Genomic DNA, 14319 nt, shown 5'->3' with positions numbered 1-14319 from the left:
AAAAGACTGTATACAGTGAAGTCCAGCATCAGTCCTTCAAGTTCATCCTCTATCCTCAGTTCACTAAACATCCATTCCTCAATTTCAAAGGACATTGGACTAACGAATTCTCGGTCAAATTGCAACTGCAGCGTCGTATTAGATCGGTTGTAAGTAGTCATTTTGACTCACCAAATCGTTGAAACTCACGTTAAAGCGACGAAACAGCTACGGCTGGCGCGGCGCGGCGCGGGAGCAGGCAGGCGGCGGGCGCGGCGCGGTAGAATGTCGGGCGGCGACAGCTCGGCGGCCGGTAATCCTCGGCTACCTGGGACGCACAATAGTGAGCGGCACACGTGTAGCCGGGCGGGCCCGGTTGCTTTAGCTGTGAACTTGTTTTCGTACAACTCTTTGTACGAGTTCTCGTACTGGATGACGAGAGGAGGGATCCGATAACGTCTCTCCTCTGCGTCTTTGTCGGTGGTGGATGGCTGGATTATGTTCTGTGTGGTTTCCTGTGCGTGTGTGGGATCTTCATGGGAGTGAATCTGTTGCTCGTCGCAACAGGGGCAGTTGTATTCAGCACGGGGGAACGGGCAACAATTCTTTTTGCCCGCTGGAAGCCGCCTTCGTCTGTTTCCAGGTGAGTGGTGGACTTAGCCTGTGTGCCAGTTTCGGCGTCCGCCACGTCCGCACGCCGCTGCTCGCCCGTCACGGCATTTTCGTGCCGCAACGTACTCGCTGCAACGTGTTGCACGGCGGCCGCCTGTGCTGCCGTGTAACCTGCGTCGCGGCTTTGTTCCTGCGGTGAGCCGGGTGAAGCGACCGGGCCAATGTGCCGGCCGCGCGCCTCGGCGCATTGTTCCTGCCCGGCGCCACCCGCCCCGTTTCCGGGGCACGTGCCGCCTTTTGTCCAGTCTGTCGCGTCCTGCCCAGGGGCCCTATTCTGCATCGTTCATATCGATCGGTGTAGTTGGTTCGTTTCGGTAGTGACGTCATTTTCGGTTCTTTATCGAAATATCCTATTTAGTAAGCTTCTGGGACTTGTTACTGAACGGTCCTCCTACCAATTTTACGACAATTGTACCGAGAGGTTTTGGATTTCGGTGTGGCCCTGTCGATCGGTGAGCTGTGGTTTATGTTCACGTATAATTTGTTGTTTTAAATATATTTAGCGGTTTTAGCTTTGGATTTAGTGATGGTGTTACTAAAGAATCACCAGAGGACGCATCCGGTTGGAAAGTGAGTTCATAATAGACTGTTTTCCTTTGTTAGAATAATTACATCCAAAAAGAAAACGTTTTCGCTCAATATTCTCTCAAAATACCTGTTGTTTTAATGCAAATAAGAGTTTAAAGATCACTAAATAGCAAGACATTGGCTGTACTTACGTATATTACATGAGTGTGAACTGACATTACTAGTGACTTTGTGTACTTTTTCCCACAAATGGTTTAGTTAGTAATTACCAAAACGTGTTCGCAACTTTCAAGTAACAATGGAAGGCAATTATGTGAAGCCTGATATTCGAAACCTTCCAAACTATTACGCATTTCTGACTTACGCAGCATCGTTTGGCAACGAAGTCAGCCTACGTTCCTTCACGATAGTACAAGAATTTAGGCACGCGTAGCAGTTGTTTAGCGTAGCCAAGAGACAATTTGATCTTTGAAAAACAAATACGATCAAGTGACGAACATCACTATCTGGTTTAGACTTGGATTTTTTTCTAAAATGCCAAGGAACTTGTAATTAATTTTAATTTGCTTTATTACTTTTAAATGTCAGTTGAAAATTATGTACTACTGTGGAATGTTATGACTAATAAAATATTTTAACTTAAAAAAAAAGTGGTTAGCGCGCGGGAATACTACATGTAAGGACACGGGTTCGCGCACGGATGGGTGCAAAATTTTGTTTTTCCTCATCATATGTGCAACACGTTCTGAGACGTTGTTATTCGTGCAGGTTAAGATTTTTCTGCAATATTACTTACATGTAAAAGCGCACTTCCTCAGTAATAATCTCGTGATTTCTGTATGTGTGTTTAAAATATGAAATATAAAAGTGTTGGAGATGAAATTGCTGTGAGTGAAACAACCGATTGTGACCTTTATATTTTTTCTTGTCAGAAATAATTCACACTTTTTTCCGAATATGTAGCGATTTCCTAGTTGCGGCTAGACAGGAATCTAAGAGCACAACTTAAATTACTGGGAATGTAACTAGCAGCAGTCATCTTCATAATCTTCCTTGTCACGAGTATTTATCTGCGATCGAACCCTCAACAACAGTAGACACAGATGAAAGCTCTCCGCCTTAATATTTTTAGACTGTATCTCCATATACGAAACATTTTCATTCATGAGATACATGTTATAAACTTCGACGAACTGCAGGAGCTCTCTAAAATGCGTTTTTTTTTTTTTTTCAATTTTGTTTTTAAGACCCAAATCGTTGATGCATCATATAGGGAAGAGGGCTACTTAATCATGTGGATCTCTAGGAGCGTGTTATAACCATATTCTGTTTATCTTCTTATTCTTTGAAGCTCTCAGAATCAATTTTTCGGGTGTTTTTATAGATGTATTAGTACAATGCGGTACTACACTATCCGTTACTCATTTTCCGAGAGGTAAAATCCAAAACACGATGTCAGTGTGAATGGGAATAAGATGACATAATGCGGAATTTACGACAATCTGCAGAATACAGTCAAAAACGCTATCGTTATTATGCACGCGTGGAAACATGCGGTCAGGGAAACTAAAAATTTTTATGCATTTCAGCTGAGAATCATGGAAAGGGATATACTGCTCCTGATACTGTTAAGGAGGAGGCAAGGGCGATGAAGGCGGACACGTCAGCTCGATGGAATGCGGCGTCAGGCGTTGTTGCAACGTAAACGCATTTTTCGGTACTTTGAAGAGTAGCACGCCCATGTGTCGTCTGTTAGCCGCTTTGTGTTCGTGGCTCTGTGCGCGCTGCAGTGCGCATGCGCGGACGCTTGCTTTTGATTGGCTTGCACGACGCGAACCGACAACAGCGCTTAAGTTCTCTAGACCCGAACAGTATCGCTACCGAAATGCATGCTGAATAAATATGGGACTCTAATTCGAGTACTACACCGTTCGGTGCTTTTAAGTACCGAAACGATCGGCACAATGGCGGAAAGATACAGATTAGGCACCCAGACTTGGCCGGCTGTGCCACACTCGGGCTTGTCTGTCTTTCTGCGCGCTGAGTTTTTCGCGCCTTTGACGCTGTTTTCCACATAGGCGACTTTCGCTGTTTCTTGCAGGGAGACTTCTTTTTGCTGGACTTCGTAATCATCTTTAGTGGGCATGGGTGAGGTGGTGGTGGTGTCTCCAGGGTGACCAACTTATCTGAACGAAAATAAGGGAGATTCTTATATTCTTGACAAAAAATAAGGGACATTAATAGCACGGCAAAATTTCGCCAAAAATCAAAGCAGTATTTGTAAAAGTAGACTATTTATTTACACATAGCACAGTCCAAGCTCCTATAGCTGAGATTGTGTTTCCCATTTCATAAGATGTGTACACATATACTTCGTTTTCTTTTTTGGTGGCGTTTTAGCTTCGTCTTCGCCGCCCATCATAAAATCTTGAACAAGTTAACGACGATTCACAGTAATCACTGGCACAGCAACAGTCACATCTAACCGCCAAGCGTCGGTCGATCATTCCAAACATATTCGATAGACATAATGTCGACATCTATGGTCGAAGGGCGATATAGAATGAGTTGTCTGGTCTACGAACGAATCCTGACAGCGCGTGCAAAATTTAAATGATTGAAAAATATTTTTACATGTCGGTACGTGATAAGAAAAATAAAGTTCAAACGGGAGATAAACGACCACTGAGCCTGAAAATACGGGAGCCGGGAGATTATGAAAAATGTCTCCAAATGCGGGAGATACCGGGAAATACGGGAGAGCTGGTCACCCTAGTTGGCTCACGCGCTGGCCGCGGTTTGAGTGCCCTCTGAAGTCGTCGTTCATATTTTTTCCTGTCAATCCCACGATCGCGTTTGCGCCTGGACCTCGTAACTGCCGGGGGCATGTTCCTGACTCGTGATCGTAAAGCCGCGTACACACCTATCAACAAAGTTGCGGGACTTTGTATCGGGACAGTCGTGATACTATGTCTCGAGACTGTCGCTAAACAGTGTCACGCGTCCACATGTACGATTCCAGTTGCGATACAGAAATCAGAAGGCGATGTCACAAGGAATAGCTGTTTGTGCTGTTCATCTCTGTTTAAATAATTTAATGTTATTAAGAAGCGAAAAGCGCAAACCTAAACGGTACTGGACGAGGAATTTATTTTCTGGTGGAGTTACTATAGCTTTGAATCTTCTTGAAAAACTGAAACTAGAAGATGGCATTGGTTTCAGAAATTTTGTCAGAATGAGCCCTACCGATTTCGAAACCCTTTTGCAAATAGTTGGAGAAAAGATTTCGAAAGAAAACACTATATTTAGGGAAACCATTCCCGCCTGTCAGGCTAGCTATTACCCTGTGTAAATTGTTAAATTAAATAAAGTTCACTTACTACAGTATGTTTCTTCTTCCGCTTCATCACAATCAGTGTCCCGGCTTCCTCTGGATTCCGTTCCTTGTAACAAAAACAGTAATGGTTTGTATCCAAACCAGTTGCACTTTTTGGGGGACGAACCACTTTTTTTTTACTCGGATAACTTTTTATGTTCGCGCCTAAACTGTGATTTTAAATTGTGGATTTTTTCTTCATTTCATGTAGTGACATCTGGTATTTTTTAGCTAGAGATTCCATAGCATCCCTCCTCATATTTCTGTTTTTATATTCCCCACATGTCACATCCCAAAGACAAGGGCAGGCTTGAAAATCTTCCATTATTTTCATTGTTGTCTCCATTGTGGCCAGGTACAAAATGATGCACACACATCAAAGTACACGTACAGACTGCGAAATGTCGCGCGACATTACATCATGTTCCCCGTTTTGACGGGGAACCCGAGACTCGAGACTTCTGTTTAGCGACAGTCTCGCAACACGAGGAAATGTCCCTTAACAACACTAAGACCTGTCTCGGGACACATGTTCCGCGAATTTTGTTGCTAGGTGTGTACGCGGCTTAACCCTTCCTTTACCGAATTTCGAAGTTTTGAGAAAAAACAAATATCTGCATTCGTTTTTACACTTATTTAGGTGCATAAATGTAAAATATGATATAATCTATTTTATGTTTTCTTCCAAAAATTTTTGAATGTTGCATACTTGTACTTTTCCGTGTCCAGATCAAATTTTATTTTTCCAATAGTTAGCCACCGCTACGGCTTTGTCGTTGGCTTGTAGCAGGTCATTATAACTGCAGGACTCCGGCAGTAGTCGGCACATGAGCAGATGTGCCTCGTCTTGTACCTCTCCGCATCCGCAAAGAACGTGGTCATCCTTAGTCAGCAGTCCCTATTTGCACAGATTAGTTTTGCATCTGGGTACACCAGCCCTCAGCCTATTTAGTGTTCTCCACACTGTATAAGGAAGTTTGTTTCCAGGTGCCATTGGTATTATCTGCAGTGCGGTTTGTTCATTCTCCCATTTACGGACTCTATTATCTTCCTATGAACCGTCAAGGATCTTGGTTCTGGCAATAAAGCTATTTCTAGACTTAAGCCTCCGAGCCCGAGTGACGTGCCCATTCAGTGGGTGTTGAGAATCTGTTTCTTTGTTCTCTCAGCGTCTGCTGCCACCTGCCTTCTGATCTTGGATGGGGCAATTCTAGCGAGTAGGTACAAATTACCCGTAGGTGTGGGTCTGAGACAGCCTGTAACAATTCGCATTGTCTCATTTACACTTACATCAACCTGTTTAGCATGTGCAGATGCTTCTCATACTGGCGCTGCATAGTCTGCTGCAGAAACACACAAAGTGCTGATGTTCTCAGCACTGATGGTTGAGCTCCCCATTCATAGTTTTTCAGCCTGCGGATGATGTTATTCCTGGAGCAGACTTTAGCCTTGGTGTTTTGGCAATGCTGCTTGAAGGAAAGCGTTCTGTCAAGTACAACCCCAAGGTATTTAGGTGTTGGACAGTGCTTTAACTTCTTACCTTTCCATGTAACGTCGAGCTCAACTCCAGCATCTCTATTGCGCAGATGGAAAGCACATACTTGGGTTTTGTCAGGGTTTGGCTTGAGGTGATTGGCGTCGTAGTATTGAGCCAGTTCTTCAAGCGCTCTAGAGAGATTTCCAGATGTTGCATCAAAATTGGACCCCTGGACCACCACAGCTGTGTCATCAGCATATACGAACAGTCTTGCATCTTGAGGTATAGGTTGGTCATTAGTGTACACATTATAAAGGATGGGAGAAAGTACACTTCCTTGTGGTAAGCCATTCTTCTGCAGTCGCCATCTACTGTTCTTACCATTTAGGGAGACATAAAATCTTCGATTCTGCAGAGGACTACCAATAGCCTTCGTCAACCTACAGTTCCCTGTGAGGTGATATAATTTGCGCAATAGCTTTCTGTGGTTTACCGTGTCGTATGCAGCAGTAAGATCTATGAAAGCTGCTCCAGTTATTAATTTTTTTTTTCAAACCCATCTTCTGTATGTTGCGTCAGATTATTTGCCCAGAACAAGATCTTCCTGGTCTGAAACCGGCTTGTTCCTTTATGAGCTTTCCATCTATAGTTTCTGCCACCCGGTTGAGAATCATTCGCTTCAGTATCTTATAAAGATGGCATAGAAGTGACACTGGTCTCTAACTTTTAGGGTCCTTTATCTCCTTGTCAGGTTTTAGTAAAGCCACCACACTCGCATGCTGCCATAGTTTCGGAATATTCAGCTCTTTAATACAGGTGTTCATCATTTGTAGTAACCAGTTTCGAGCTTTGGGCCCAAACTGTTTTATCTGCACCGTTCTAAGCTCATCAGTTCCAGCGGCCTTATTCAGTTTCATACTCTGAATGACGTCTTCCAGTTCGGTTGCTGTGAATGAAGCATTGAGGAGTCCGTAATCTGTTTGTTCTTGGGGTATAACTCTTTCCCTTTCTCTTTTCCCTTTGGTTTTCCCATTCTTCAGAAGTTGGCTAGCAATCCGATTTGCTGTTACCCCGTTGTTCTTATGCTGGTGGTCAGTTGGGTCCCCACTTAAGTTTTCCAGTAATTTCCATGCACGTCTGCTGTTTTGTTTCATGTCAAGATTCTCGACTAGTTTGCACCACCGTGATCTCTTATCCTCAGCAATAGCCTGCATTGGTTCCTCCCCAGCCTCCATCGTATCTTCGCTGAAGGGGTCCTGAGTGAACAGCTTTTGGTACCTGTCAAGTAAGACCTTGCTGCTGCCGGTCAGACCCTGGATGTACTGGGTACGGCAACCCCTTGGGATGTTTTTCCTTGAGATCCCTTTCACAAGATCGATAAATCTGCCATACTCATCTGGTCGAGGAAGGATTTTCTCAATCTCTTCGTCCAATTGCTCTTTAAATTTCTGCCAGTCTCCCTTTTTGAAATTAAACCGTCTTCGGAAAGGCACCTTCTCTGGTTTAACCATGGCATTCACAACACAAATGACGGATCTGTGTTGTGTACTTGGGATAGGTTCTTCAAGAAACTTCATGCACTGTGCTGCCAACTTCCTACTCACAAAGATGTTGTCAGGATTATATCCCCTTCTCCATCTTCTGCTGTGAACGATGCTGGCTGTTTTGGGTCATGAATGAGTTGTAGGTCATTAGTGTCAGCCCAGGATTCAAGCTGTACACCATTCTCATCAGTCTCATTATATCCCCATGCTTCACCATGGCAGTTGAAATCGCCCATGACAAAATTAATATGGTCATATGTAAAATTGTTTGGTTCATGGAAAACAAAGTCCACATCTGGTGGTTTGTACACAGACGTCACAGAGAACTTCTGGGCGCGAATAGTAAGTACTTCAATGTTATTTACTTCTGTCATTGCGGCTAATGTTACGTTGAGCCCGGGTCTGATGAAAATCGCACTCCCATACTTGTCGTGAGGTCTTTCAATGCCCAAATCCATTCCTCCTATTTTAGGTCTGTGGCTGGTGGCTCCCCGGGGTGTTTCCTGCACCAACAATACGTCGCATTTATGCTTATAGCACATGTCTGCTAATAAAACACTCTTACGACTAGAGAATCCCTCAATATTTATCGAGATCGTCTCAAGGGGTGGTCTTGATAAAGACCGTTGCATCTTGATGTTAATTTGGTTTTGGACTTTAACTTGATCTGGTGTTAGAAGGGTTAGCTGGTGAAATCTTTCACAGTTTCCAGGGTACGCCCGATTGTGTCGGTCTTCAGTCTTTAGGCTCACAATCTTCTAGGAGGCTCCTTCTTTGTACCCCTGAATGTTGCTTTTAAGCAACAGTGGTTCTGACAGGTAGTGACATAATAGTAATAAAATTCAATAAACATGGGTTCATTTAACTAAAATATCGGTTTATACATGACATTTTACAGCTTAGAAGTCTATGCACAGCATTTTTATTATTGATAATATAGTGATGACTAATTTTCCTTCGAGTAATTAACAAATTCAACTCTGTGTATGAGTAAAAATTTGAAATTTTTGTACTGCAAACATTTCCCTGTTTTCACGTATCTTGTCAGACATCAATGTGTTTTGTATCTTCTCCTTATGAAGTTATTATATTCCATGAAAGATGTGGAAACACTTCTTATTTACTGTGAGACACAGATGCACTTCACACTTGGTGCAAAAAATTTGTGTAGTAGACTTAATGCAAACTTTACATCGACCTTCTTCTCTACCATATCTGCAAAGTGTTCGAACCCAGTCCGCGGCTCGTGGTCGTGTGGTAGCGTTCTCGCTTCTCACACCCGGGTTCCCGGGTTCGATTCTCGGCGGGGTCAGGGATTTTCTCTGCCTCGTGATGACTGGGTGTTGTGTGATGTCCTTAGGTTAGTTAGGTTTAAGTAGTTATAAATTCTAGGGGACTGATGACCTTAGATGTTAAGTCCCATAGTGCTCAGAGCCATTTGAACCATTTTTTTGTTCGAACCCATCAAAACGCACATCCATAACTGGAGCTGCACGTAGTCCTTTTTGCTGCAGGAGTCCTTGTCAACATTTCAGAACTTGGTCTTCCTCTCCTCTTTTGGGAAGCTGATTTCCCCGCAAGCAGATCTGCAGCAATATTAGCTTGGAATTGCAGGAGTGACATCTTTGAGGTTTTGCCACGTTGGACCATATGACGCCGGTGGAGTAGCCATCCATTGACAACTGCTACAGACAAACACCAGTACACAATGCGCATATACCACTTCCGTGACCTCAAGTTGATACGGTATAGTTCTATCAACATGTCAGCAAGGTCCACGCCCCCCATACGTTTGTTGTACTTTTCCACTATGTAAGGTCTAGGTACATCAATGAATTTCTTTTCAGATGCAGAATAGCGTCTACATGTTGCCACGGGCTCAACACAAGCATATGTTGACACGAAATTTATGCATTTTCTGTCAAACCAGCGTACTAAAGCTACATTGTTTGTTGTCTCCACTCTCCAGTCACAGGAGCCACGTCCAGTTTTCTTGAGCTCCACTTCAGTTTTCAAGGGACATTTTCCCATCCTGTCTATCCTGATAGTGCCACAGAATTCAATGCCTCTTTCTTTCAGGGCAAATTGCTAATGGTATACACGAAAACCAACTATCAGCAAACACTTTGAAATGCTGTTTCTCTGGCAATGTTTCCGTGAATGCCAAAATAATATCCCCAGACAAACCTAATCCTCTATCACTGCAGGTGTTTTTGCCAACATAAATTTCAAAATCATACATCATGCCTGAAGCACCAGCTCTCGTAAAAGATTTGTAGCCCCACTTGTGAGGCTTATTTTTTACGTACTGTTTCAAATCGCTTCTACCCGTGAATGGTATTATCTGTTCATCAACAGCTTGGTATTCTTCTGGAGAGAGTGTCTTCAATGATGACTGCAATGCAGATAAAAGTGGGCGAATCTTGAAGAGTTTGTCACGATTACTATTAGCTTCAGGCAAGTCTTGATTATTGACAACATGAAAATACCGCAGTAGCTGGAAGAAGCGAGTTCTGCTCATCACATCAGCTATTGGTGAATACCTACACTCATTCGAACAGTTTAAATGAATGGAAGGCATTTTGATTATGCCCATGTGCAGTAAAATACCAACAAACTGTCCCATTTCATTTTTGCTCGTCTGCAAAGAAACTGAATCTTTCTGCAAAGCATAGATATTGGACTGCTCAGCCACACTGGACTCGCATTCGGGTGGACGACGGTTCAATCCCGTCTCCGGCCATCCTGATTTAGGTTTTCCGTGATTTCCCTAAATCGCTTCAGGCAAATGCCGGGATGGTTCCTTTGAAAGGGCACGGCTGATTTCATTCCCCATCCTTCCCTCACCCGAGCTTGCGCTCCGTCTCTAATGACCTCGTTGTCGACGGGACGTTAAACACTAATCTCCTCCTCCTCCTGGACTGCTCAGCAATGAGTTCAAATACATTGTCATTCATAAATATTTTATAATATTGCAAAGATGTCGTTTCTTCTTCTGGTGGTGGTGGAAGTGATCCTTTCCATTCTATGTCTTGTACCACAAAATCAGTTTTTCTAAATTTATAATCACTACGCTTACATCTTTGTTTTACTTGCTGCTGCTGCTGCTGCTGCTGCTGCTCACGTGTAGATGGTGCTCCTTCATTTGTATTGTTGTCGCTTACATCTGATTTTCGCTGAGAATCAATAACTTTACTACTCCTGACTGCATCAGCCTGAAATTTAAAGATGTTTACGTCTGAAATACGTAATTATACTTAACGTTATTTCTCAATATTTTTACTTCTGTTAGTGATCCCTACCTTTGGAAATTCATTTTCTGTCTCTTGCTCCTCACTAATTGCCGAAATTTCAGCTCCATCCTCCTTTTCCACCATCTGAATGAAATTCATGACAGCTGCTTTGGAAATAGCTTGAGAACTTTCATCAGTTTCGACAGTTTCATCTTTATCTTCGTCCCCAACATCTGATATATCCCCATCAGGGACATCAATGTAGGCATTGAACTCATTATCGGGTAAATTCATACATCAGTCAAAAAGCCAGACATAGTGACGCAATATTTAAAAAGTGTCTAGAATGAAATTTTGCTTTGCAGGTATAAAATCACGAACACCTACATCAATAGATTTGTAAAGCGAGGCATTATATTAAGGAATTTCCACTCAATTCCACTGTTGCTTTGAAGCAACATAAGGTTTTTCGCAGTTTATCTTATCTGGAAATCATCATGCAACTCAGATGTATGATGTACTTATGCAGGAAGGATTGTCACAACTCATGATAATTATTTCACTGTAAACGAAAGTGCAAAACGTATTTTACGCATTTTTATCATCAATTCTTCACAATGAAGACTGCAGCAACTAGTCACGCTCAACAATTGTTTCCTTCTTCCCGCGCGTTAGTTCTGCCATTTGTTGCCAGGAAGTCACTACTGGCATGGAGCTTCAAGTAAATAGTGGCAAAGAGTAGTTAAAATCGGTTTGATGCAAAATACATCTATGGAAAGACGATGTTTCTTATAAGCTACGCCGGTAAAGAAAGGGTTAAGGTTAGGTAGGTGCTAGCGCCTTGTCCGGATGGGTCGAGGCCAACGAGAAAGACAGGGCGCGCCGCGTACGTCACACAGAGGATGTCACGTGACCGGCAGCGTCCTAACATCTTGTCACTTCAGAACAGATAGCGCCTCTGATTCATATAAAACTTTTACGGACACATTTTAGGCAAAGTTGTGCAGGGTACACACACACTGGATTTCTGAATACTGGTAAACTTCGATGCAAGATATACTTAGAAACCTAGCAATCAAGAACACAGCAGTAGGCATTCGTATTTAATAGCTGAAAACAGCAGGTCTGGAATGACAAATAAAACATATGTATCCCAATTAAGAGGTTATTAAATTTGTTAGCTTACTAACCGAGCACAGTTTACGTCTAGATGCAGGTGGTTTTAGGAATTTTTTGTTTGTGGTTTATTTTTGTCTCCCAATAATTGCGTGAACGAAAGGAAAGAATGTGATCAGAATTTTTTCTAAAATGCAGTTACAAATAACTAATTTTCGACAGGCTCCCACATAGAATTCCATTCATAACATTATTTGTAAGTATATAAATATTTCTAACAGACAGCGAAGTATTCAAATCACTGTGATCGAAACAAGTTAAAAGCTATGTGTCGTAGGCATTTCCGTACTAGATCACATTCACGCAAGGCGCAGAGAAATATACGTTGACCGCCTTTGCTTTCAGTAGGTGTGTAGTCCTCACATGAAAGAAAACGTCAGCAGCCGATATTTTTCCTGATATATTTCGCCGATATTTCCCTAAGTGTTTCATTTGTGATGAGTGAAATTTTAATTACAGAAGATGCTCATCTCTACAGAATGATTTTGACGAAGTTGTGCATTATTCCATAATTTTGACAAGACGTATGCCATAATTTTGACAAGACTTGTAGGGCTATCACCTGAACGTAATCGATGTACGTTATTTCCTGTTTTGCACAAATGCCACGTTGTTTCTACGAGGCATAATAAAATTGCTTCTATTAAATATTTTAAAACAGGAATTATTACGTTCTTGGATTTGAACAGACCTGATGTATCGAATTATCAGAAGCAAATTCTCACCTGTATTTTTTTTTGCATATTTTATTCATTGCAATTATAAAAAGGCACCTGATAATGAGGAAGAGGTTTCTTCGAAACAGGTTGTGCAAAATAAAATGACTTTAAACATTTATTTAGTTGTTAGGCGGTCAGTTCTGCCAAAAAGAAAAATCTCACCTTTAGTTTGATAAGAACTTGTCACTTACCTGTCTCTTGAGGAAGTCAGCGTTGATGCAGACATTATGTTTATGGAATAAGGGCTATTACTGTGTTTGGAAGAACTGCTACATCATTTCACTGTTTTCCACAATGGAGAAATTTCTATTTGGGGTACTGACTGTGTAGTAATTATTAATAGATATTCACAAGGGTACGAATTCAAAAAAGTACACTTTGTCAACATACAGGGTGTCCCAGCTATCTTGTCCACCCAAAATATCTCTGGAACAATAACAGCTATTGGAAAACGACTTTCACCGGTATCAATGTAGGGCTGGGTCCATGAATGTACATATTTGGAAACATTCTAAAGCGAAAGTATGTGTGTTTAACACAAACTTATGTTTTTCAAATGCACCTCCTATATTTTTTCTTCAGCAATCCATAGCATGACAAAGCACATACACAATGGCGTTGATTCCATCGCAATATTCCCATTACATCCCGAGATATTAAGACGCGAAGTTGACGCTTGAAACACCCGACATGCACTGCTAGCGCACGTCCTGAGGCTCAGGCGTGAACCCCATGCTGCCCGTAATCGCGATGTGACTGACATGCGTAATCACACTTCCATACTTATCAAGAGGTCCAAAACGAATAATACGGTCTGCTGCGCGATTACGGGCAGCATGGGGTTCACGCCTGAGCCTCAGGACGTGCGCTAGCAGCGCATGTCGGGTGTTTCAAGCGTCAACTTCGCGTCTCAATATCTCGGGATGTAATGGGAATATTGCGATGCAATCAACGCCATTGTGTATGTGCTTTGTCATGCTACGGATTGCTGAAGAGAAAATATAGGAGGTCCACTTAAAAAAACATAAGTTTGTATTAAAAAACACATATGCTTTCGCTTTAGAATGTTTCCAAATATGTACATTCATGGGCCCCAGCCCTACATTGATACCGGTGAAAGTCGTTTTCCAATAGCTGTTATGGTTCCAGAGATATTTTGGGTGGACAAGATAGCTGGGACACCCTGTATATGAGGGGGTTAAAACCAAAGTGGTGTAAGTCATGTTTCATGCATTTTAAGAAACAGAAGGTTTTGTGAGAAGCATTATAATAAATTCCACAAGAAATCAATACCACTTTTTTGTGTTTTACATCACAGGAAGGTGTCATTGTTTCAATGTGTTCATAATTGAAAACGGTTTAATACAAAATTATGTGTCTTTTGAAGGGCCCAAATGAGTTACACCATGTTGCCTTTAACCAATCTTGTATTTGCAGTAAATTTAAATAAAACCAAAAGGTATTTTAATGACAAATGATATATTTCAGAAATAACTAAGAGCAGTAAAACGAAATATCCTTTCTTAGCTATGACAATGTTCAGTCACGTTCAGTATCAACAACATCCAGCGGGTCTGTATCATCTACTGTTGTTTCAGCTGTTGTAAGTCCCTGT

General features: G+C 42.1%; 1 protein-coding gene across 1 annotated transcript; it reads right to left on the bottom strand.

The window, feature by feature from the left end:
* Positions 1-9635: 9635 nt before the first annotated feature.
* Positions 9636-11103, bottom strand: LOC126088237 (uncharacterized). Its single transcript, XM_049906366.1, has 3 exons — positions 10879-11103; positions 10669-10791; positions 9636-10073 (listed from the first exon to the last, which is right to left on the bottom strand). The coding sequence occupies exons 1-3, from the start codon at positions 11101-11103 to the stop codon at positions 9636-9638; spliced, it is 786 nt and encodes a 261-aa protein (XP_049762323.1).
* Between the last annotated feature and the right edge of the window lie 3216 nt (positions 11104-14319).

This window comes from Schistocerca cancellata, chromosome 6 (genome assembly GCF_023864275.1).
Source record: "Schistocerca cancellata isolate TAMUIC-IGC-003103 chromosome 6, iqSchCanc2.1, whole genome shotgun sequence".
Classification (NCBI taxonomy): Eukaryota; Metazoa; Arthropoda; class Insecta; order Orthoptera; family Acrididae; genus Schistocerca; species Schistocerca cancellata.
This window is presented reverse-complemented; position numbering and strand designations above follow the sequence as displayed.

Excerpts from the sequence above, each read along its gene's own strand:
- LOC126088237 (XM_049906366.1), bottom strand. The coding sequence starts at position 11,103 with ATGAATTTACCCGATAATGAGTTCAATGCCTACATTGATGTCCCTGAT. Across the intron at positions 10,792-10,878 it reads CAGAAAATGAATTTCCAAAG|GCTGATGCAGTCAGGAGTAG; the intron begins GTAGGGATCACT and ends TTTAAATTTCAG. Across the intron at positions 10,074-10,668 it reads AGCAGCAGCAGCAGCAGCAA|CTACTGCGGTATTTTCATGT; the intron begins GTAAAACAAAGA and ends CGCTTCTTCCAG.